General features: G+C 35.0%; 1 protein-coding gene and 1 non-coding gene across 2 annotated transcripts; both read right to left on the minus strand.

Moving 5' to 3' along the window:
• Positions 1–7,280: 7,280 nt before the first annotated feature.
• On the minus strand, positions 7,281–7,387 carry LOC139874029 (small nucleolar RNA R71). Its single transcript, XR_011767733.1, has one exon. It is a non-coding gene; the product is annotated as a small nucleolar RNA R71 (small nucleolar RNA).
• A 16,081-nt stretch (positions 7,388–23,468) lies between these two features.
• On the minus strand, positions 23,469–24,854 carry LOC139870382 (uncharacterized). The gene has a single exon (XM_071858194.1). It carries the CDS (start codon positions 24,852–24,854, stop codon positions 23,469–23,471), a length of 1,386 nt encoding a protein of 461 aa, XP_071714295.1.
• Positions 24,855–26,562: the final 1,708 nt, after the last annotated feature.

A 26,562-nucleotide genomic window follows, 5' to 3' on the forward strand; every position in this document is an offset into this window, starting at 1 on the left:
CTTACATGTTTAGATGATTACAGATGCTATATAGGTTCCTAGGTTCCTACGATGGAATCATAAACACATAAAACAAAAGAAAATACCGATTTTATTAAGGGATGAGGACGATGAAAAGTAAAGATGATGATGATGGTACTCCTGAGAGCAAGTGGATCTTGGATATAATTATTTTAAAGTGAGATTTGAAAGTGATGGGTTAAAAAATAAACTTTTATCCTTATATAGACACGTGATGACTGAAAGATTCAATTTTCAGTCAGTTTTGCTCGAGAAACAATAAAACCAGATGCATTGCTCGAAAATTTACACTTTAGGCATAATTGCTCGAAAACCTTCATCATATGAATTTGCTCAAAAACTTTAAACAGATTTGGATTTTAATGGGATTTTGGTACATCATGATAACCTTTAAGAATTTTAAGAAATTCTGTGAAATAATCAAGTTAAAGTTTAAACTTTAATTATTTTTCAAAATTTAATTTTCTCATTTTTTAATAGTTATTAAGACCAGGAACCATGAGGCAGTCATATAGACACATCCTCTTAAGGCAGTCACATGGACACATCCTTCGTCATTTGTTGACTGTGGTGTTGAGGCAGTCATTTAGACACATCCTCTTGAGGCAGTCACAGGGACACATCCTCCGTCATTTGTTAACTAAGATTTTGAGGTAGTCATATAGACACATCCTCCTGAGGTAGCCACCAGGACACATCCTCCGTCATTGCTGACATTTTGATGTTAACTCCCCCTAGACAGTTGTCGGTTTCAGGAGAGTTAGTTGAAGAGCGAGTTTTACATTGTTATTTGTGTAAAAGTCAGTTTAGATTTTGAAAATCAAATTATGATACCGGGTCTCACACTGTAATTTATGTGAGAGCCACCCTCAAAATGTGATGCATCAGATTTTGAAAAACACTATACTCCCCTTAGGCAAGTGCATCACTCCCCCTAGGCACTTGCCAGGTTCCTAAATGGAAAAGAAATCAACCATGCCAATTTTACCAACTAGATTTTTAAATGTGGGTTCATCTAGGGCCTTTGTCAGTAAGTCAGCAAGTTGACTTTTGGTGGATACAAAATACAATTCAACATTCCCTTTTTCAACATGATCCTTAATAAAGTGATAGCGAATGTCAATGTGTTTGGTTCGAGAGTGGTGAACAGGATTGCTAGAGATAGCAATGGCATTCTGAGAGTCGCAGTAGATCGAGATTTTGAGGAATCTGAATCCATAGTCAAGTATTTGGGACTGCATCCACAGTACTTGGGAGCAACAGCTTGCAGCTGCAATGTACTCAGATTCAGCAGTGGAAAGAGAGATACAGTTTTGCTTACGAGAGGACCAGCTGACTAACTTGTGACCTAGGAATTGGAGACCACCAGAGGTGCTTTTCCGGTTTACTTGGTCACCACAATGATCAGCATCCGTGAATGCTGTAAGGTTGAAGCCAGTCCCGAAGGGATACCAGAGTCCGAGATTGGGCGTGCCTTTGAGATAGCTAAAGATTCTCATTACGACAGTGTAGTGAGAATACCTAGGGTTGGCCTAAAAACGGGCACACAGACATACAACAAACATGATGTCGGGTCTACTAGCAGTGAGATACATCAATGAGCCAATGAGGCTCCTATAGAGAGTTTGATCGAAAGGTTGACCATCCAGATCAGCATGTAATGATATGTTGATTGACATTGGAGTGGGGTTGATTTTCATCTCAGGAAAGTTAAACTTTTTGAACAGATCAGAAATGTATTTTGATTGACCGATGAAAATCCCCTTTGGAAGTTGTTTGACTTCTAATCTTAGAAAGAAATGGAGTTCTTCGAGCATGCTCATTTCGAACTTGTTCTTCATGAGTTCAGAAAACTCATAGCATAGAGCGGGGGAAGTGGAGCTGAAGATGATGTCATCAATATAGACTTGAATTAACAAGATGTGTTCTTTCTATTTTCTGATGAATAGAGTCGTGTCTATGGTTCCACGTGAGAAGCCGTTCTTGAGAAGAAATGCGGTCAGGGTTTCATACCACGCCCTGGTCGCCTGTTTTAGACCATAAAGAGCCTTGGAAAGGAGATACATGTGGTTGGGGCATTTGGAGTCTATGAAACCTTCAGGTTGACTGACATAGACCTCTTCTTGAAGAATACCATTCAGAAAAGCAGTTTTTACATCCATTTGATAAACAGTGAATCGCTTGTGAGTAGCATATGAAAGAAATAGACGGATGGCTTTTAATCGAGACACAGGAGCAAATGTTTCGTCGTAGTCAATTCCTTCTTGTTGTCTGTATCCTTTTGCTACAAGACGTGCTTTGTTATGAATGATGATGCCGTGAGGATCCTTCTTATTTTTGAAGATCCACTTGGTATCAATAATGGTTTTTCCAGATGGTCGAGGAACAAGTTCCCATACTTCAAGCCGATCAAATTGATGAATTTTTTCTTGCATGGCAATGGACCAGTCGGGATCTTGAAGGGCCTCAAAAGCAGTTTTAGGTTCGATCGTGCTCAGAAAGGTAGCGAAGAGACATTCATTGTTGGAAGCCTTGCGAGTGCGGATAGGAGCATCTGGATCACCAATGATTTGATGAATTGGATGATCTGCAGTCCATTTTGTGGAATGTGGAAGAGGTGAAGTAGAACCATCATTAAAAGAGGTGTCGATATGCGAAGAGGATGATGATCCTGTAAGTTCAGCGTTGACAGTAGGGTAGGTGTCATTTTCTTCCAATAGAGGAATAAGGGTATCTGCATTTTGTTCAGTGGAAAGTATGGTAGGAGTTGTAGCGTCTAAGGACCTAGTATCTATTTTATTTGAAGGAGAATCTTCACTAGATTCGAGAGGAGATGATTCAACAGCTGGAGGATGAGAGTTGGTAATGGGAGCGTTGTTTGAGGAAGACACTCCAGTGTCAAGGTCATCCAGAAGAAGAAATTCGGATGAAATACTTTCATCGGATGGTGATTCACCCACAACCGCTGGAGTGGAGGAATTGATTGTGATTGATTCAGGGGGAGCAGGTTCAGAGGGTACTGTGGGGTTTGATGTCGTTGGAGGGATGATGGGTTCAAACAACACATCCAGATCACCAGAGGTGGCCAGTGGAACATGTCAGAAGTGAGGATCAGAATTGAGACCAGGGCGAGAGCCATTATGTCCAAGTACCATTCCATACATCTCGTCAAACTTGACATTGGTGCTTTCTTTAATGATTCGAGTTCGATGATTATAGACACGATATGCCACACGATCTTGAGAGTACCCAATAAATATTGCTTCATCACCGCGAACATCAAACTTTCCAAGGTTGTCCTCGTCGTTTAGAACATAGCACTGATAATGCTAAAGACGAACATATATTTCATAGCATTATCCTTCAAGAAAGATAAGCTTTTAGTTGTAATTGTTCTATTTACAGGTGATATTCGTTTAAATAATAGAAGGTGAAGACAAAAGACAGATTCGACGATTTGAAGACGCAAACGACCAAAACGCTAAAAAGTACAAAATACAATCCAAGTGGTTCAAAATATTGATGAGAAACGTCTAAAAAGTTACAAGAGTACAAGCTACGAAATGCAAAGTACAAGATATCTAAATATACGAAAGGACGTTCGAAAATCCGAAACTGTGACCTGAGCCAACTATCAACACGCGACGCAACAGACCTAAAATTACAAGTCAACTATGCATATGAATATAATATAATATATATAAAATTATATAAAATTATATATATTATATTATATATTATAATAAAACTCGAGCAGCCCACGTTTTTGTTGCATGGTGACCAGGAAATGACGGCCAAGCGATCGCATGGCCAGGAAGTAGAAAAACCATGCGATCGCATGGCACCCACCAACTTGCCACATCTATAAATTGAAGCATTTTTTGAAAGAATTATATTTATATTTTTAATTTTAGTTTTAATTTTAAGTTAATAATAATAAGGTTATAGTGACGAATGTTTTAAGTTTGTAAGTCGACATTCTGTCAGTGTAACACTACGCGATTAATACTCATTGTAAGTTATGTTCAACCTTTTTAAATTAATGTCTCGTAGCTAAGTTATTATTATGCTTATTTAAGCCGAATTAATCGTGATGTTGGACTAAATATTAAGACGGGGTAATTGGGCTTTGGACCATAATTGGGGTTTGGACAAAAGACCGACACTTGTAGAAATTGGACTATGGGTTATTAATGGGCTTTATATTTGTTTAACTGAATGATAGTTCGTTAATTTAATATAGTGATTTACAATTTGAGGTAATTATAAATAACCACATACACTCGATCGGACACGATGGGCGGGATATTTATAAATACTAATAATCGTTCATTTAACCGGACACGGGAATGGATTAATAGTCAATGGACTCATTAAAACAGGGGTGGATTACATACAAGGACACTTGGTGTAATTGTTAATAAAGTATTAAAACCATGGATTGCACACAGTCGATAACCTGGTGTAATCATTAACAATGTATTAAAACCATATTACAGTTTAAGTCCCCAATTAGTTGGAATATTTGACTTCAGGTATAAGGATAATTTGACGAGGACACTCGCACTTTATATTTATGACTGATGGACTGATATGGACAGAAACCAGATGGACATATCGAATAATCCAGGACAAAGGACAATTAACCCATGGTAATAAATTAAAATCAACACGTCAAACATCATGATTACGGAAGTTTAAATAAGCATAATTCCTTTATTTTATATCTCATCGCACTTTTATTTATTGTCAATTTATTTATTGCAATTTTAATTATCGTACTTTTAATTATAGCACTTTTATTTATCGTCATTTACTTTATGCTTTAAATTAAGTTGTATTTATATTTAATATTTTACATTAGGTTTTAATTGTGACTTAAGACATAAAATCGACAAACCGGTCATTAAACGGTAAAATCCCCTTTTATAATAATAATAATATTACTTATATATATATATATATATATATATATATATATATATATATATATATATATATATATATATATATATATATATATATATATATTATACAAATATAGTTTTAAAAATATAGCGTTAAACTTGGCTAGCTCCCTGCGGAACGAACCGGACTTACTAAAAACTACACTACTCTACGATTAGGTACACTGCCTATAAGTGTTGTAGCAAGCTTTAGGTATATCCACTCTATAAATAAATAAATAACTTATGTAAAATTGTATCGTATTTAATGGTATTTCGCAATAAAAATATAACTATTTAGTATACACCTCGCATAACATCAAGTATTTTTGGCGCCGCTGCCGGGGAATTCATCAACGCCAAAAGCGAAACGCTATAAAAAATATTAGTTTTTAAGCTATTTTTGTAAGAATATAATTTTATATAAGTTTTAAAATACAAAAATATAAAAGAAAAATATATTTCTATTTAAATTAAAAAGTTTATATTTTTATTTTTCTTTTGTTAAAAATTAAAACTAATAAGTATTTTTTTTAAAAATATAAGTTTTTTTATTACATATTATTTTTTTTATATATATAAATTTAAAAATCAGAAAAAAATAAATAAATAAATAAAAACTGGCCACAATACTGTAGCAGCCCAAGAACAGGCCTGGTATCTATCTCCATGCGATCGCATAGCCCAGATGCGTAAACCTCATGCGACCGCATGAGGTCTTCTGACAGGTCTGCATCATCAGCTGGTACGGATTAGGGTTTGTTATTAATTATTATTATTATTAATTAACCTAATAAGGGTTTATTTTAATATTAATTAGTTTTAGTTTTAATTAAATTTGTATTTTAAGTTTTAAGATTTAAATAGTTTTATTACTTATAAAATTAATACTTTTATAAAATAATAATATAAAAATAATATTTTTATAAAAATAAGTAATTTTATTATTTTTCAATTTTTTCAATTGTATATTTTTAATCGTTTAATTGTAATTTGTTTTTTTAATTAGTTTTAAACTTATTTTTTACCATAGTATTTTATATTTCTAGATTTTTAGGCTTTGCCGTAAAATCCCTTAAGTACTTTTTCTTTAGATTAAGATTTATGTGTTTTAAAATTTTACGACGTCTCTTATCGCTTTAATATTTTATAAATTTTAGTGCCTTTTAAGTTATTGCCGTTTTGGATATAGAATTCCTTTTACGCTTTAATACCTTTAGACGCAACTTTTAATATTTAGTTTTTAGACTTTTAAGTTTTGACGCTTTTCTTTCTTATTTTTATTTTTCAACCTTTTATTTTTCGACGTTTTTCGACGCACTCTTTTTCTTTCTTATTTCTCGACGCTCAAGTTTTTAGGACATAGAATTTTCTTTATTTTCTTTAAACTTTGACGAAAAATTATTTTAAGCGGTTAAATTGATAGACATCCAAAATTTTCTGGTTCGTAGTAATAGTTGGATATGTTAGTGGCGAGTTGTGGGCTTCCGATTTAAAGGGTCCTGGCTACCTGCTACATCTATTGGCTATTCGAAACGTGGGCAAAATCAGAAAAGTCTATTAATTTGATAGCTTATATAATTTTTATCTTTTATAACTAATAGGATATTCAGTGAAGGCGCCGAGCAAAACGTTCACCACCTTTCATACGTTCACCACTTGTAACTCGATCAAGACATCTAGTCAATATTGTCGCCGTTGATTTTTCTTTAGAATCGTCATCTAGTTGACCAAGTACTCCAATTCAAATTTTTGATAATCCATTTTTTGAACCCAACAATTGAGAATCCGGAGGATATTCAGCGACAATTCAGAGATCCTGAACCACTAATCATTCCTCCTGAACCACAAATCACTCATCCAGAGATTGTCGAGGAAGAAATTATTAAATCAGAATCCTCTAGTGATTCAGATTCAACAATTTCAATCATGGAAAATCTAGAACCTCTAAGTATGGAAGACCGAATGAGGGCTAAACGCACTGGCCAAGGTCATGCAATTGCTCAACCAGACATTAATGCGCCAGATTATGAAATCAAAGGACAAATCCTACATATGGTAACTAATCAATGCCAATTTAGTGGTGCGCCGAAGGAAGATCCAAACGAACATCTTCGAACTTTTAATAGGATCTGTACTCTATTCAAAATCCGATAAGTGGAGGATGAACAGATATATCTCATGTTATTTCCCTGGACTTTAAAGGGAGAAGCCAAAGATTAGTTAGAATCGTTATCTGAAGGGGCGATTGATACATGGGATGTCTTAGTTGAAAAATTTCTTAAACAATTCTTTCCGGCATCTAAAGCAGTGAGACTTCAAGGAGAAATAGTTACGTTCACACAAAAACCAAATGAAACATTATATGAGGCGTGGACAAGATTTGGAAAGTTATTGAGAGGATGTCCTCAACATGGTTTAGACACTTATCAAATAGTACAAATATTCTACCAAGGATGCGACATTACTACACGCAAAGACATCGATATAGCAGCCGGTGGTTCCATTATGAAGAAAACCGCAACTGAAGCTTACAAAATTATTGATAACACTGCTTCCCACTCACATGAGTGGCATCAAGAAAAAGACATCGTTAGATCATCTAAAGCGGCTAGAGCCAATTCTAGCCATGACTTTGATTCCATTTCCGCAAAGATAGATGCTTTCAAGAGACCAATGGAAAAGATGACTAAGGATATTCACGCAATACGAATTAGTTGTGAACAATGTGGAGGACCACATTTGACAAAAGATTGTCTCAGTATTGAACAAACAATGGAACAAAGAGAGAATGTTTCATACATGAACCAAAGGCCTGGAAATAATTATCAGAATAATTATCAACCGCCAAGACCAAACTACAATCAGAATTATAACCGAAATGTTCCATACAACAACCAACAAGATCCTAGCAATCAACAAGTGTCTAATAATACTTACAACCAGCAAAGACCTATTTTTCCAAATAAACCACCACAAACCGATGATAAAAAGCCAAATTTAGAAGACATGATATCGAAGCAAGTTGAATCTCAAACTCAGTTTTTCACATCTCAGAAATAAACCAATGAACAAAATGGTCAAGCATTTAGAAATCAACAAGCTTCAATCCAAAATTTGGAACAAGAAATAAGTAACCTAGCAAGGTTGATAGGTGAAAGAAAACCTGGAAGTCTACCTAGGGATACAAATGCTAACCCTCGGAATGAAACAGCTAAAGCCATTACCACGAGAAGTGGTATTACACTTAAACCACCTGAAATACCTGTAATTTCTGATGACTCTACTCCTACTCCACAGGCACCACAGCCTGAGCGAGATAAGGAAACAGAACCGGTAGTTGAAAAGCAAAATGAAGATAACATTGTTAAGGCTAAACCTTATGTTAAACCATACCAACCATCACTTCCTTACCCAAGTAAAATGAGAAAAGAAAGACTTGAAGCCGAGCAATCTAAATTTTTGGATATGTTTAAACAAATAAATGTCAATCTTCCTTTCATTGATGTGATTTCAGGAATGCCAAGATATGCTAAATTCTTGAAAGATCTAATCACAAATAGAAAGAAAATAGAAGAACTTTCGGCTGTTACTATGAATGCTAATTGTTCTACAGTGTTGTTGAATAAGATACCAGAAAAACTCTCTGATCCAGGAAGTTTTACAATTCCATGTTTTCTGGGTAGTCTTAGTTCCATAGAAGCATTGGCAGATTTAGGTGCTAGTATAAATTTAATGCCGTATTCACTATACGCTAAACTAGACCTTGGAGAATTGAAACCAACATGAATAAGCATACAACTAGCCGATCGATCAGTAAAATATCCTAGAGGGATAATGGAGAACATTCTAGTTAAAGTTGGTACTTTAGTATTTCCAGTAGATTTTGTTATTCTGGACATGGAAGAAGATTCTCGAGTTCCTCTCATATTAGGAAGACCATTCTTAAACGCGGCTAAAGCAATAATAGACGTGTTTGGTAAGAAATTGACCCTAAGTATAGAAGACGAGAGTGTTACCTTTTCTATTGATAGATGCATGCAACAACCGCAATCTGCAGATGATACATGTTATTATATTCAAACTATAGATTCACATGCAGAATTGTTAGAAGAATTTCCAGATTTACAAGGAACAGGAGAATGTTCCTTAGGAGAAGGGACTGAACCAATTGATGAAGCTGAAATGTTAGCCACACTCATAGCTAATGATTACGAACCAACCACAGAAGAAATTCAAATGCTAAAAGGGGAAGACAGATATTGATATAAATAATCGATAGAAGAACCACCGACATTAGAGTTAAAGCTACTTCCAACCCATTTAGAATACGCTTATTTACATGGTAAATCTGAATTACCTATAATAATATCGTCTTCTCTTACAGAAAATGAAAAATTTCAACTCATTTCTGTGCTAAAAGCTCATAAACCAGCTATTGCATGGAAGATTCATGACATTAAAGGCATAAGTCCTTCGTTTTGCACACATAAAATCCTTATGGAAGAAGGTCATAAAACGCATGTGCAACGCCAACGAAGACTAAATCCAAATATGCAAGATGTTGTTAAGAAAGAAATTATTAAACTGCTAGATGCAGGTTTAATTCATCCAATCTCAGATAGTCCATGGGTAAGCCCAGTTCAATGTGTACCTAAGAAGGGTAGCATGACTGTCATCACAAATTAAAAAAATGAGCTTATTTCTACTAGGACTATAACAGGATGGCGTGTTTGTATAGATTATAGAAAATTAAATGACGCCACCAGAAAAGATCACTTTTCCTTACCTTTCATTGATCAAATGTTGGAAAGATTAGCCGGAAATAGTTACTATTGTTTTCTTGACAGTTTTTTCGGATATTTTCAAATTCCAATAGCACCCGAGGACCAAGATAAAACCATGTTCACGTGCCCTTATGGTACTTTTGCTTACAAACGCATGCCATTTAGACTTTGCAACGCCCCTGCAACCTTTCAAAGTTGCATGATGGCAATTTTTCATAACATGATATAAGAATGCATGGAAGTTTTCATAGATGACTTCTCAGTCTTCGGTGATACTTTTGAAACATGTCTAGTTAATCTTGAACGAATGCTTATTAGATGCGAACAATCAAATCTAGTACTTAATTGGGAGAAATGCCATTTCATGGTTAGAGAAGGCATCGTTCTTGGTCATAAAATTTCAAAGGAAGGAATTGAAGTGGATAGAGCTAAAGTAGATATAATTGCTAAACTTCCACATCCCACCAATGTTAGAGGAGTTAGGAGTTTTCTAGGGCATGCCGGCTTTTACCGACGTTTCATAAAAGATTTTTCTAAAATTGCCACTCCTATGAATAAACTCCTAGAAAAGGATGCTCCATTCATCTTTTCAGATGAATGCATCAAATCTTTTAATATTCTTAAAGAAAAACTCATTAATGCGCCGATCATGATAACTCCAAATTGGAATCTACCATTTGAACTTATGTGCGATGCAAGTGATTTTGCAATGGGAGCCGTTTTAGGACAAAGGATTGAAAAACGATTTCAACCTATTTATTACGCAAGTAAGATGTTACAAGGAGCACAAACAAATTACACAACTACTGAAAAAGAACTCCTTGCTATTGTCTTTGCGTTTGACAAATTTTGTTCATATCTCGTTCTAGCTAAAACGGTGGTCTATACCGACCATTCTGCTCTTAGATACCTATTTTCAAAACAAGATGCCAAACCACCATTAATTCGTTGGATCTTACTCTTACAAGAGTTCGATATTGAAATCCGAGACAAAAAGGGAGCAGAAAATCTCGCCACTGATCATCTTTCTCGTCTTGAAAATCCCGAATTAGAAGTTCTAAATGAATCGGCCATACAAGATAACTTTCCTAATGAATATCTTTTGAAGATCGATTATAATGAAATTTCATGGTTTGCAGACTATGCAAACTACTTAGTATGTGGATTCCTTGAAAAAGGGTTGTCGTACCAAAAACGAAAGAAATTCTTTAGTGATATAAAACACTATTTTTGGAAAGATTCACATTTATTTAAAAGTTGTCCCGATGGAATAATACGCCGATGTGTATTCGGGGATGAAGCTAGTCAAATCTTAAACTATTGTCACACAGGACCAATAGGAGGGCATTATGGGCCTCAACTTACAGCAAGAAAAGTCTACGATGCTGGATTTTATTGGCCTACAATTTTCAAAGACGCACACCTTCTTTGTAAATCCTGTGATGCTTGTCAAAGGGCCAGAAAAATAAGTCAACGTGATGAAATGCCACAAAATGTCATTCAAGTATGTGAAGTTTTTGACGTTTGGGGTATTGACTTTATGGATCCATTTCCAAAATCTCATAATAATCTCTATATTCTCGTTGCCATTGATTATGTATCTAAAAGGGCGGAAGCACAAGCTCTCCCAACTAACGATGCACGAGTTGTAGTCAACTTCTTAAAACGTCTTTTTGCAAGGTTTGGAACATCGAAAGCTTTAATAAGTGATCGGGGTACTCATTTTTGTAATAATCAACTTGAGAAAGTTCTTAAAAGATATGGAGTAACTCATAAAATCTCAACCGCTTATCATCCACAAACAAGTGGACAAGTTGAAAATACCAACCGAGCTTTAAAACGTATTCTAGAGAAAACCGTAGGATCAAATCCGAAGGAATGGTCCATGAAATTGGAGGATGCACTCTGGGCTTTTAGAACAGCCTACAAAACTCCAATTGGAACCACACCTTTTAGACTCGTTTAGGGAAAAGCATGTCATCTTCCAGTAGAAATTGAGCACAAAGCATTTTGGGCTTTGAAGGCATGTAATCTTAATATACATGAAGCCGGACGTCTAAGATTAAGTCAACTAAACGAATTAGAAGAATTAAGACATGAAGCATATGAAAATTCGTTAATCTATAAAGAAATAACGAAGAAATGGCATGATAAAAGAATCAGAAGTTCAAAAGAATTTAAGGATGGAGACCGAGTTCTTCTTTTCAATTCACGATTCAAGCTATTTCCTGGAAAATTGAAATCAAGATGGTCTGGACCATTCATAGTCAAAAGAGTTTTCCCGTACGGAACAGTAGAGTTAACAAATTCAAACGGGATTGAATTTAAGGTTAATGGCCACAGAGTTAAATATTACATAGATAATCCAATGGAAGTTGAAGATGAAGTTAATCACAATTTCGACACCACAGCTAACTAAGTGTGGGAAGATTCGAATCTTTTAAGGATAATATACATTTATGTTAGAGTTAGATTTTCTGTTTTCGTGCAGTTCTCGAAAATGGAATCCGAATGGTCTTTCCATAGTAGACCCTAAAGAACTAGTCTTCTTCCCCCATTCTGAATTTTTATTTTTTTTAGGTTTTACGAGATGAAGAATTCCTTTGATCTGAACCATGGTCTACTACTACACACTATGATTACTAAACGTAATAGTAACATCTTCCCGAGTGAACTGGTATCATTCATAAGAGGCAAAATGGATGAAGTGAGGAAAGAACTCAGGAACAATCATAATAAAACACATTTTGGTAAAGGAAAATCAAAATCCGTAACAAAAAGAAGAGGACGACACCTTGAAAGATGTCATCAATGCGAAAATGGTCACACGAAGGTAAATGTTCGAACAATCAAACATATTCAAATACCGAATTTGTTACTCTATGCAGAGAAGGATCGTTCATATGTTTAGAAGAAAAGTTATTGAAAAATTGAGGTTACGCTTATGTAGCTATGGAAAACCAAATCACACGACTCTCCTATGAGTCGGCTAAAGCAGGTCTCTGAAAATTCTATCTCAAAGGTAAGCATGTACAGTTTTTATTTGTTTTTATTTATTGCTTTTAACCTTTTGATAATAAACGTTGAATCGTTCGCTATAAAGTATTAAATTGATATTCAATAAAATTAGGTATGCAAAACAGAAATTATTGATATCATACAAAAATTTATTACATCACTGCGAAATTTACCGTTTATTCATAAGGTATAAATATCTTTAATCAATCAATCCAAAATATTTCAAAAATTCGTCAGGAATAAAACCAGGTAAAATAGCCGAAATTACTTTACCCAAAAGAGGGGCGTATATTTTTGATAATATTTGATTGATTAAAGTGGGATAAAAGACCAAAAAGATTTTTAATTTTAATTTTTACCTTGTTTTTAAATTTATATTAAATTATTATTGTAAATTTCTAAAACCAATATATTTAAGTTTTTAAATATTTTAAAAACTAATATTTTCAATATAAGTTTGTAAAATTAATGTATAAAAATATTAATGATATTTATATGAATTTTTAATTCTATGCATTTTAAATTTAAGTTTGGTGTGAATTTAAATTCAAAAATGTACTTTATTTCATTAAGTTAAAAATGTGATTTCTAAAAATTCGTCGTAAGTTGAAGACTAGGTCGTTGAACTGAAATTGCTTAACCCAAGGGAGGGACGAGAAATTTTGTTATCATTATTTTTAATCTTATTGAATTAAAGTATGCCAAAAACATTAAAAAACTCAAAAACCTTAGCTTTTAAAACAATGCTTAAAAACGACAAATTTTAAAATTGTGTCGAGAGATGAACTAGGACAACGATCCGAAATGCCCTCATTCTAAAAGAAAACAAATTTTTAAAATTAATTATTTGTTTTATAAGTAAATGGTTTTATAAAATAAAAAAAAAGATCAGACCCCATGCGACCGCATGGGGATTACACTTCAAAGTCATGCGGTCGCATGACCCCAAAAAACTGTGCAGATTACAAATTTTCAGTCGCTGGTTCTGTATCCTCACAACACACACACTTATACACGAGGAAACACACACAATCACCCCTAAAATCATCATTTTTCATCCAAAATTCACCAAATTTCTCACAATAATCCGCTACAATCATGTCTATATTCAGATGGGGAGGCATGAAGGTAAAGATTTCACCCCTAAAACTCTTTAAATTCGAATTTTAGTGTTCTTGAGCTAATTTTTACCTAATTTGATTTTGTTAATTTCTAGTGTAATTAGAGTTAAATTGTTAGTATATTATGCTTGTATTACCTAGATTGATACTATTTAGCATGATTTGAAGTCAAAAACTTCAAAAATTTTAGAAATCTAGGGTTTGTGTTCTTGAGCAATTTGGGACTTTTTGATATAAACAGGTTATGGCCGATTTTTGTCATGAATTATTACTAAATTAAGTAGTGTAACATGTTTAGGTTGCTAAATGATCCAAACATTGATCCTAAACATGATTTTTGAGAATTAAAGTGGATTTTTTAAGTCTAAAATTCATGAACTTGATTAATTTGATATAAATGCCATTTGAAACTTGTTTAATTGCTAGTAATGATTATTTTGACATGTTATTTGAGTTGAATGCTTATGAACTTTGTAAACATTTTCATATATGCTTATTTGAAAAAGTGTAGAATTGATAAAAAAATGAAAATGAGTATAAGTTTAATATGGATTAAACATGTTATTGTAATTGTTTTAATTTGTTATTTTGCTAACATTAATGCATATTTGGATGCACAAATTTTGTGTTTAATGTGTTTTGCAGAGAAATACAGATACGGACGGTGCATCATCGTCTAGGCAACCTGATCCGGAACCACAGCCAGAGATGCAATATCACGAACCAGAATAACAACCTGAACAACAACAACATTATGATCAATACGTACCATACTATGAACCAGAACCACAATTTTTTATTACCTACGTAGTATTTCCCGTTCACCATATAATAGAACACCCAACAATTCATGAAGAACAGTTGCATCCCAATTTAAGATTTGATAGAAGTTGGAGAGATTACCCGACGTACCAAAGTAACAAATTTAAGCTTTGGACCAAAATTGTAGAAGTATCAATGGTAATTGATTGGGAGCCTTTGGAAAGGGTCCACCTAGCTAACCCAGTTAGGCAGCATCTAATCCAAAGTTATGACAGCTCTTCTTTTTTCGATTGGGAACGTTTATTTACCACTCGTAGGCCTGTATATAAAGAGTGGTGTGTTGAGTTAATGAGTACTTTAGCTTTTAATAAGGATGTAGATAGGATAGACGATAAAAGTTTTCTTAGATTTTTACTTGGCCATAGGATGTACAGGATATCCATGCTGAACATGGCCAGGGCTTTACAGATTTACACTCCCGCTGAATTACTATCACCTGATTGTACAAATTTGATTTATCATGGTGAGAGGGTAGATAGAAATTTTGACGTTAACGCCATCTGGAGGCGTATGTCAAATTTTAATGTGTTTACGCGGGGAGGAATACACTCCTATTTAGATATTAATAAAGTCGAGCTTCGTATAATACATAGATTCTTAGCAAACTCGATTACACAAAGAGGTAACAACAAGGAGAAAATGACCTTACACGATTTATTTTACCTTAAGTGCATTCGAGACACTAGAAGATTTGTTAATATCCCATATTGTGTTGGTTTTCATCTGTCCAAAATGGTGGAAGTAATACAGGAAGGGGGAATAATAGGAGGAGGTATTTTTGTTACTCTCATTGGAGAGTATTTAGGTGTAGATAGGGAACAAGGGGGTCCAATGATGGTGGTTAGGGAACATGACGAGACTTTAGGTTTGCAAGTCTATCAAGGTGCAAAGGTATTGACTAGGAGACGCAATCAGGCAATACAATATCAGGGCCGCCATCCACAGGTAGAGAGGGGTTCGGATGAGGAGATGGAGGAAACGGATGACATTAGGTATGTCATTAGGGATAGTGCTACTGACGTTTTCCAGCGTATAGATGAGGTAGAAATGACTAATGAGGATAGGCATCGTCGGTATGAGCAGTGGCAAGCCGCGAATGAGTATGAGACTTCCAGGCGATGCCAACACGATAGCTGGCAAGTTCATCAGCACCAAATCATGAGCCAGATATCATATCAAGTAACAAATAACTACATCCCGACTCGGCCTGCTTACTATCCACCACATCAGCCCGACATGCGACCACCCTATGACCTGTACGACCCCAATCAAGCCTACCAGAACACCTATCACCAACCATGGAACCCGAACGATGGTATGAACTGGAACCCCTATCCAAATCAATAGTGTTCCATTGGTGATGTCTTCTCTTTTATTATTTTTATCTATTTATGTTAAACATTTAACATTTTGATACTTTAATGTAATGTTTAATATTTTTATTATTTTGTACTAATATTTCATTTTTGTAATTTGAAAGTGGGATATTAAGTCCCATTTCAAATTACCTTGCATGTTTATATTTGTATTGTATGTATTTTATTTCATGTACACAACATGGTAAAACAGCGCATTTTCAAAGAATGGCATTAAGTTCAGACGACAAAACGAAAAACAAGTGTGATGTAACAACAGACGGAATGAACAAATGATGTGCACCATTTATCATTCAACACAAACAACAATATGTTTGGAAACTTTGGTAAAATTTAATCATTTTTCTACGCTAATCACCCTCAATAATTTAAATTGCTACTAATTTCTTGCAAATGAGGGCATTGCAAGATCTTAAGTGTGGGAAGGGGTTAAATTCTTTCGGGTTTTAAAATTTTAATCTAAACACTTGGTTACCATTAAAAATACTAGTAACGCAGTTGTTGTATTAGAATCTAGTGCTCTCTGATAATAAAGAACATCCCTAGTCTTATATACTGACTACCTAATTCTAGTAAAATTTTAAAAAAATTTCAAATAAATGAATTCAAAATCATGTGTATACATATTTATGAACGATAAAACTAGGTGTTAACACCGAAATTATTGTTACCTCGGAAAGTACATAAATTGATAAACAAACCAAAATGCTTGAATTCATTTAAAATGGAATAGAGGAGAATAAAAAGGCAAAGAAAGAAAAATAAAAGCCAAGTGTGGAAAAAATTTACTAAGTTATTTAGAACATATATCACCTATTTTTGTACAAATAATTGAAGATACTTTTGTTTTGAACGATATTAATCAGTTTTACCCAGTTTATTGTTATATAAATAGAAATTATAAGGAAGTAAAGTCTTCCGAGAAAAAGACACGCGCTTCTTGATTTAGGTCAGGAAGTTGTCGTCCAGACCAGTTGTAGAGTCTACGAAAAACCTTGAAAAGTTTTCACGAAAATCAGCTGAAAATTCACGGACCTCAGCATCAAACAGGGTCGCCAAGTGGTCAGAGTTATCCTAACCATGAGAGGATCTATCTCGTACAATGGGGAGCACCATGCAAATTAGCTTATAAGACTAATGAATCAGATCCCCAGAAAGGATAATCTCCTTAAAGATTAAAAATCAGCTTTTAAACCTGATATTACTCAATCCTTGAGATTGACCTTAAAGATTGAGAATTCAAAGTCATGGAATTCAATGATATCTAAACTCGAGCTTGAACGAGAAAATATTTTGATCAAATTACAAACCGATTTGTTTACTGAAAACCCTATTTTCAATGCGTTCATTACCATTAAACGTAAAATCCTAGAAATTCACCTGGAATTCATTAGGTCTCCTGAACCAAATTGGGTGTCAACCGTAAGAATGGTGGTTGCATAGCATGGTCAAAGACAGAACCTTGTGCCAGACCGAAAAACTATAGGGTGATCTTTACTATTGCTCCTACAAAGGATAGTAATTGCATCCGACATAATATAGACCATAATCAAAAGCATGTCACGGGACATTGCCTCAACAGCTGCTTGTTCAACGCTTTCCTTTACAACCGGACGGTAGTTTACCGAAATATAATATACGAAGCAAGTATACTGGATGTGTTGCTTTCCTAATACAAGGTTAGCAAGTTGGTAACACAAAACAACAAGTTTTAAGCTAAAATTTTCAAATCTGAAACCCACAAAACCCACAAAAACAATTTGCAAACACCGGTGAAGGGTTATTCCGGAAAACTTATATAGGGTAAAAGCTAGATTGAATTTTCAAAAGATCAAATGTTTTCATAAAGATCCAATTTCCTAAAGGATCTAAATTTTCATAGTCATGTGGGACTGTAAACCACAACGCAACTATCATTGTTCATACTACCGTATAGAAATCACTGATGTACAAAGTGTGAAGAATAAAGAAGTGATTCAAGTATGTTTTTATTCAAAGTTCTATATTGCTTGAGGACAAACAACGCTCAAGTGTGGGAATATTTGATAATGCTAAAAATGAACATATATTTCATAGCATTATCCTTCAAGAAAGACAAGCTTTTAGTTGCAATTGTTCTATTTACAAGTGATATTCGTTTAAATAATAGAAGGTGAAGACAGATTCGACGATTTAAAGATGCAAACGACCAAAATGCTAAAAAGTACAAAATACAATCCAAGTGGTTCAAAATATTGATGAGAAACGTCTAAAAAATTACAAGAGTACAAGCCGCGAAATGCAAAGTACAAGATATCTAAATATACGAAAGGACGTTTGAAAATCCGAAACTGAGACCTGAGCCAACTATCAACGCACGACGCAACGGACCTAAAATTACAAGTCAACTATGCACAAGAATATAATATAATATATATAAAATTATATATATTATATTATATATTATAATAAAACTCGAGCAGCCCACGTTTTTATTGCATGGTGACCAGGAAATGACGGCCATGCGATCGCATGGCCAGGAAGTAGAAAAACCATGCGATCGCATGGCACCCACCAACTTGCCACATCTATAAATTGAAGCGTTTTTCGGACGAATTATATACACTATATCATACTTCAATCTCACTCTCTCAAAATATATATTTATATTTTTAATTTTAATTTTAATTATAAGTTAATAATAATAAGGTTATAGTGGCGAATGTTTTAAGTTTGTAAGTCGAAATTCTGTCCGTGTAACACTACGCGATTAATACTCATTGTAAGTTATGTTCAACCTTTTTAAATTAATGTCTCGTAGCTAAGTTATTATTATACTTATTTAAGTCGAAGTAATCGTGATGTTGGACTAAATATTAAGACGGGGTAATTGGGCTTTGGACCATAATTGGCGGTTGGACAAAAGACCGACACTTGTAGAAATTGGACTATGGGTTATTAATGGGCTTTATATTTGTTTAACTGAATGATAGTTCGTTAATTTAATATAGAGATTTACAATTTGAGGTAATTATAAATAACCACATACACTCGATTGAACACGATGGGCGGGAAATTTATAAATACTAATAATCGTTCATTTAACCGGACACGGGGATGGATTAATAGTCAATGGACTCATTAAAACAGGGGTGGATTACATAAAAGGACACTTGGTGTAATTGTTAATAAAGTATTAAAACCTTGGATTGCACACAGTCGATAACCTGGTGTAATCATTAACAAAGTATTAAAACCTTATTACAGTTTAAGTCCCCAATTAGTTGGAATATTTGACTTCGGGTATAAGGATAATTTGATGAGGACACTCGTACTTTATATTTATGATTGATGGACTGTTATGGACAAAAACCAGATGGACATATCGAATAATCCAGGACAAAGGACAATTAACCCATGGTAATAAATTAAAATCAACACGTCAAATATTATGATTACGGAAGTTTAAATAAGCATAATTCCTTTATTTTATATCTCATCGCACTTTTATTTATTGTCAATTTATTTATTGCACTTTTAATTATCGTACTTTTAATTATCGCACTTTTATTTATCGTCATTTACTTTATGCATAAAATCGACAAACCGGTCATTAAACGGTAAAATCCCCTTTTATAATAATAATAATATTACTGATATATATATATATATATACATATACATATTTATATATATATACATACATATATATATATACATATACATATATATATATATATATACATATATATATATATATATATATATATATATATATATATATATATATATATATATATATATATATATATATATATATATATATATATATATATATATATATATATATATATATATATATATATTTATACAAATATAGTTTTAAAAAATATAGCGTTAAACTTGGCTAGTTCCCTGCGGAATGAACCGGACTTACTAAAAACTACACTACTCTACGATTAGGTACACTGCCTATAAGTGTTGTAGCAAGGTTTAGGTATATCCACTCTATAAATAAATAAATAACTTGTGTAAAATTGTATCGTATTTAATAGTATTTCACAATAAAAATATAACTATTTAGTATACACCTCGCATAACATCAAGCACACACATCCAAATATGCGAAAGTACTTCACATTGGGTCGACGATTAAAAAGAAGTTCATATGGAGTTTTGTCGAACCGACGGTTAATGATGGACCGATTTTGGGTGAAGCACGCAGTGTTAACAGCTTCAGCCTAGAGGGACGGAGGTAATTTGGAATAAACAAGCATTGTTCTGGCGGCTTCAACAAGAGTACAATTTCGTCTTTCAACAACGCCATTTTGTTGTGGAGTATGAGCGGCAGAGGATTGATGGGTGATACCGGCCTGGTCCAGATTGAGGATTGATGGAGAGTTGGATTCTTTTTAGGAATTCAATGATTATTTTGGGAGTTTCAGACTTGCTTTTTAGAAATCAGACCCAGGTGTAACGAGAATAGTCATCAACTATCACCAGAATGTATTTTCGACCGCCTAGACTGGAAACACGTATTGGTCCACAAAGATCCATATGTAGCATATGTAATGGACTGGTGGTGTTGAATTCGGTTTTTGATTTGTGGGAGGATTTATGAATCTTTCCCATAGTACAGGAAGGGAAAACATGTGTAGAATCAAATGAGATGAGTGGAACACCGTCAACAAGATTATTAGAAACTAGTTTGTTGAGATTCTGAGAGTGAAGGTGTGACATCCGGTGATGGCACAACCATGAGGTTGCAGAGGAAGCTTTGAAAACCAGGCAGAGTGGTTGTAGGTCAGAAGACATGTTTTTCATGGCAAGAGAATAAAGAGTGGATTCACGTGTTCCTTCGAGTAAATTGTCTCCCTCCATGGTTTGAACACAGCACATGGACCTTTCAAAGATCACGCGAAGATCACTGTCACAGAATTGACTAACACTGAAGAGACAGCATCCAAGGCCTTGAACATAGGATGCGCGCTTGATGGTTACACCGTTGAACACGTAGTCTCCATACCCTTCGATGGTTGCAATTTCATCATTCCCAAAGATAATTGTACCTAGGAACTTGTTGACATAGTTTGTCAACATGGATTTATCACCAGTCATGTGTCTGGAACAACCAGAATCCAGATACCAAACACGTGCTGGGATCACCTGCAAAATAGAGTTAAGCACATGTTTTAGGGACCCCAGTTATCTCGGGTTCCTTGTAAGCAGACACATTTAGAGAATTTAGAGCATTAGGTTCATCAGATGAAACATTCAACAAGGTCTGAACATTCATTACAACACACGAATCATGGTTTTGGTGACCAAAATACAGACGTCTATTACATCTATTACAATTTAATGACCCGAACTGAGAAACAAGACTTGAGGATGCTTAGACTATTTCAGTCTTGGGTTTCTACGCTTTCAAAATGCCTTATTTTGGTTTAGGTCCTGTGAAATTTAAAACACCAAATTTAGACTCAGTTTGAAAACGATTCATGTTTTTAAGTAATGACTGTCTAGCCCTTTGTGCTCTTTTGCGACAGTTTCGCTTTTGAGTCTTAGTTAATCCATCAGATACCCGCTTTGTAGCATAGTTGAGATTTGGTAGTTGCGGATGTCTGATGGGTTCGGGGTTGTGTTTCAATGGTCTACCACTGTTGCTCTGGATGGAGTTAGAGTGGTTGATATTTCAGTGGATGAAAGAGCTGCTTGAACCACCCCTCCTGTCTAGAATAGGCGGTGCAGGGTGGTTATGGGCTTTTCTTGCTGAGTGGTCATACACACCATGTTCTTGGATTATTCTTCGAACATGATTGTTTGGCTTTCTCATCAAGGTTACGGAATGTGGTGGTTTGGGATCAGCACCCCTTTTATTGACAATCATCTCTAAACGAGAGCCATGATTAGGGTTTCTTAGGATGGTGACAGCTGGAATGACATGTTTCCTTGAGTTCACTACAGTAGTGTAAGGAGAACCTTGGTGATGTGGGGGAAGAACTCGTTGAGAATAAGTAGGTACCCATGGTACAAATTTCTCTTGCGTTGATTTTGATTCATTTGTTGTGAATGGTCTTGTGTTAATGTTGGACCAAAATTCTTTTCGGGTTTTTTAAAATCTCGATTCATTAAAACTTTTACTTGCAAATCGATGTTGTCCTTTTCAATAAGAGCAACATGTTTCTTATATCCTTTTAGTTCAAGTTTTAAGTCAACGATTTCTTTCTCGAGAGAATCAGCAAGAACATTTGAGGGTTCTATAAGGTGGCAGGGTGGCGGTTCCTGAGGGGCTTTGGACTTTGAAATCATTTCACAGAAAGTAGTCGCTTGACTAGTAATCTGTTTTTGAAGTTCATGCACATTATGAGTAAGTTGATCATTTGTGGTCACATGGAGTGAGATTTGGTGTTGCATGGCTTTTATGATCATCAGAAATTTTCGTTCATTGTCAAAAGAATTCATTTTATTTTCGAAAAGTTCCTTTTCTAAACTGATGATGTATTTTTCTAATACCAGAGTTGGTAAGTAGACAACACATTTTTGACCTTCTGAACTTTCACTTTCATTAAACAAATCAGGTAAGCTTTCATATGAAAATGAGTTTTTCTTTTTCAAATAAAGTGCGTTGATTTTATCATTGATTAGAGCAATTTCTCGTTTCATTTTAGTTGATCTTTTAGCCAATGCTTCCTCAACCTCACTGTTGGATGCAAATGTGAGTCGTGCAGGTAGTCCAATCATCAAGTATCTACTATCATACAGACAGGGCTCAGTTTTGGCCATATTGGACAAGGTGAGAGGATTTTCAAAGCCTAGGCCTTTGTTCTCACGGAAGGAGTCCTTTGGTCGATTCATGAATAGGGTTTGATTCGAGATATGTCCTGCTAAAACAACCTTAGACTGTTCGGTCCTGTAGAGCTTTTCTTCAAATTGACCTAGACGAGTTTGAAGCTCTAGATTATGTGCGGTAAGTTTAGAACATTCAGAGGTTTTCTTAGCAAGATCGAAAAGGGGTTCTCTTATCTTTTCTTCTAAGGTATCTAGAAGAGTTTTCTTCGAAGTAGTGAGTTTCTTAATTTCTTTCTCAGCATTGTCTACTTTCTCACTAAGAACTTCATTTCTTAACCTAAAGTCTGTCCTTTCTATTCGTAACGGTCTCACACTAGATTCTAGCTCCTTCAATTGTGTTACTTTTTCAGCTAGATCCTTTTGAAGTGTTAGGTATACATTGTTTGATACTTTGATTTTCAATTCAGCTTTTAACCTATGGTTCTCATTTTGTAGTCCACTCACTTGACTAGCAAGTGATCTAAGGTCCTTACTCATTTTAGCAAAGTTGTCAACATACATATCAGGCAATTCAGGGAGCATTTTATCATGATTATTATAAGCAGGTTAATCTCTAATGGACACATTAATTTGGATAGGTGGGTTATTAGGTCTCTTAGAGGGTGCTTGCAATACATCAGAAACACATTCAGAACTATTATTTACATAGTTATAATATTCATGAATTATGTCGGTGTAAAGTTGTACTTCTTCCTCATCATCGGAAGAAACATTGTCAGGAGCACGGTTCATGTTGGTGAGTTTCACTACATTAGCTCGTTCGGGCTCCTGTTCACTGTTTGACCAGTTTAGCCAAACATCATCTGAGGCTTTGAGGACCTTCCCCTTTTCGGCATCTTGGGCGAGCAACATCTTTTTCTTGTAGTACTCGGCATCCTTTCGTTTGGGTAGTCTGCATTCTCGTGAAAAGTGACCTGTTTTACCACAGTTGAAACAAACATTATCCGGGTCCTTGTTGTCAGGAGCCCGGTATTGAGTGGTTGAGGTTTCGGGTTTTTTGTAGTATGAAGAGCTGGATGAGTTTCGATTGTTGTTGTTCTTGCTGAAACCTCCAAATGATCTCCTGAGATTCAGTTGCTTGCTGAACATTGCGGTAGCCTTAACGAGATCTCGATGTTTTTCATCAACGTCAGAGTATGTGTCCTCATCAGAGGGAATGGTTTTTTTTGCTTTGAGTGAGTTGGAGCGGTTGGAGGGGGTTTTGGTGGAGCTTTTGTTAACAAACAGAGCCATTGGATCACTGGTTTCAGCGAGGTTGGATTTAGGGTTTTGGGCGGCTAGAACATCAGGTTGATAATTCATTAGTTTCCCTACAACTTCATGGATGTTGTACTTCTTGGTGTTTTTGGAGGCACGGAAGTTGTTTCCGTATGGTGTCCAGGTGGCATTCAGTTTCTTCAGGAATTTCATGTTCAGCTCTTGATTTTCCTTTTTCACTCCAACCTTCTTTAGCTCATTTGTGACCTCACAGAAACGTCTGTAGCAGTCCTTTAGGGGTTCGTCTGGTTTCTGAAAGTAGTCCTCATACATTGCGAGAGCTATGTCAAGTTTTGTCTGGTCGGATTGGCTATATCCTTCCTGTTGACGAGTGATTTCATCTAGAAGTTCTTTTCTAGATTTCAAAGAGCTGACGGATTTGTACATGTCATGAGGAAGAGCTTGCATGATAATGGAACTAGAATCAATGTCGGCTTGAGCTCTCTTGGCTTCTTCACCCTGGAGTTCATAGGGTTTTAGAACCGCGCCGGTGTCAGGATGAAGTGAGATCTTAGGTCCATTGGGAAATGACTCCCAGAGGTATTTGGTTTGTTCTCCCTTTCCATCGATGAAGTTGTCAAATCTTCCTTTCCATTCGTCAAACAATCCCTCGAACAGCATGGGAGGACGAGTATCAGAGCCCATGACCAAAGCATCACGGTTTGCAGTAGCCATCTTAACTAAGAGTGTAGAATGAATGGTGCAAAAGAGAAGAGGTTGACAAGAGATTGTTAAGAGGGGGTTTTGAGAGTGAGGAATTACTTGTGTAAACAGAGTGAAATTAGGGTTTTGGTGTAAAATCATTTGTATAAACCGAGTGGTTTTTGAGCAAAGCCAAATTTCAAATCAGACTAAATTTTCGAGCAGCAACAAGGTAGTAAAGAAAGGGAGGTTTTCGAGCAGGACAGTTATGGGAGTAAAATCCTAGGTTTTCGAGAAGGCAAGATAATAGAGCACCAGTAAACTTTTAGAGCAGGCAATGTATTCGAGCAGGTAAGGTATTCGAGCACAAATCTAATTCTAGAGCACCTAAATTTTTGAGCAGATAACTAGGGTTTCAAACAAAACCAAGCCTTCAGAACAGGGTAGTTTTCGAGCAAAACCAGGTTTTCTGGAAACTGAGTTTTCGAGCACAATGAGACAAAAAAACAAAGATTTTCGAGCAGAAAGAGATTTTCGTGCAAGGTTTTCGGGCAATAAAAGACACTGTTTTCAGTCAATCCTTTAATTTTTCAGCACAATTTTCGAGCAAATACTCAAATTACACACTGTTTTCGAGCAAATATTACACTTTTCACAATTTTTTTTGATAAAATTTGACTGAAAACACTTAATTCAGTTTGTTTTAAGTTCAAGTTGTTTGACTTTAAGAAAGAGAAAACCTATGCACGTGAAAACTTACACAAAAGTACAAGCTTATGCACAAAAGGACAAGTCCTTTGTCCTCTATGACACAAATCAAGGGATTATGTCAAGGACATGTCCTTTTCACACTTAAAACTATTGGGTAATAGCAATTTCGGTGGGTATTGACTAAGGGTCCAAAGTTTGGAGCCAAAACGGACCCAACACGTGGGTGAATTAACAAGGTTTTCGGGCAATAACCTTAGGGTTTCACTGTAGTGATGAAACCCTGAGAGGTTTTCGTGCAGATTCAAACCCAGCAGGGGTTTTCGAGCACCTGTTCTGGAAAAACTTAGGCAATTCGAGTGATTTTTTAAGCAGATTTAGCAGAGTTAGAGGGCAAAACAACAATGAATCAAGTAACTTTAGAGCCTTTAATTAATCTTAACACGAATGAAGTGAAAATTTTTAAGTACTTTTTGAATAAATCATGTATTAAAGTGACAAAATCATTGTATCTCAGTCATGGCAGCAGAAACATGAACATATGAGCATGAAATATGAATAAAGTACATGAACTAAGCTCTAAATTACCAGAAAACTTCATGAATTTCATACCATTTTAACATACATATCGTTTTCATAAGAAAGAAACATGTTAAACATACTTCAATAGAAAAATAGATATAACTTAGGGTCTGAAAAACTTTTTCGTGCATAAATCTTTAATGAATAGGCAAATCTGAGATAGAGCATACAGAATTTAGTACTTGTTAAGCATTTAAGACAGATTTCAAGCAGAAAAATAGATATACTTAACAAACAACAAACAAATTCGTGACCAAATAAGGATAAATCGTGATACCTCAACCGAAGAACACCAAACACTTCAAAACACGAATCTAGAAGCTTCAATCCTTGGATCTACAAGCAAGATAGCAAGTCCCGCTTTGATACCAATTATTAGTCCCTAAAGAAGCCTAGATCGACCGGTTTGTGAGTGATAAGTGGGTTAGAAGTATTAGTTATTCAAGAACAC

Source organism: Rutidosis leptorrhynchoides, chromosome 10 (assembly GCF_046630445.1).
Source record: "Rutidosis leptorrhynchoides isolate AG116_Rl617_1_P2 chromosome 10, CSIRO_AGI_Rlap_v1, whole genome shotgun sequence".
NCBI classification, from domain to species: Eukaryota; Viridiplantae; Streptophyta; class Magnoliopsida; order Asterales; family Asteraceae; genus Rutidosis; species Rutidosis leptorrhynchoides.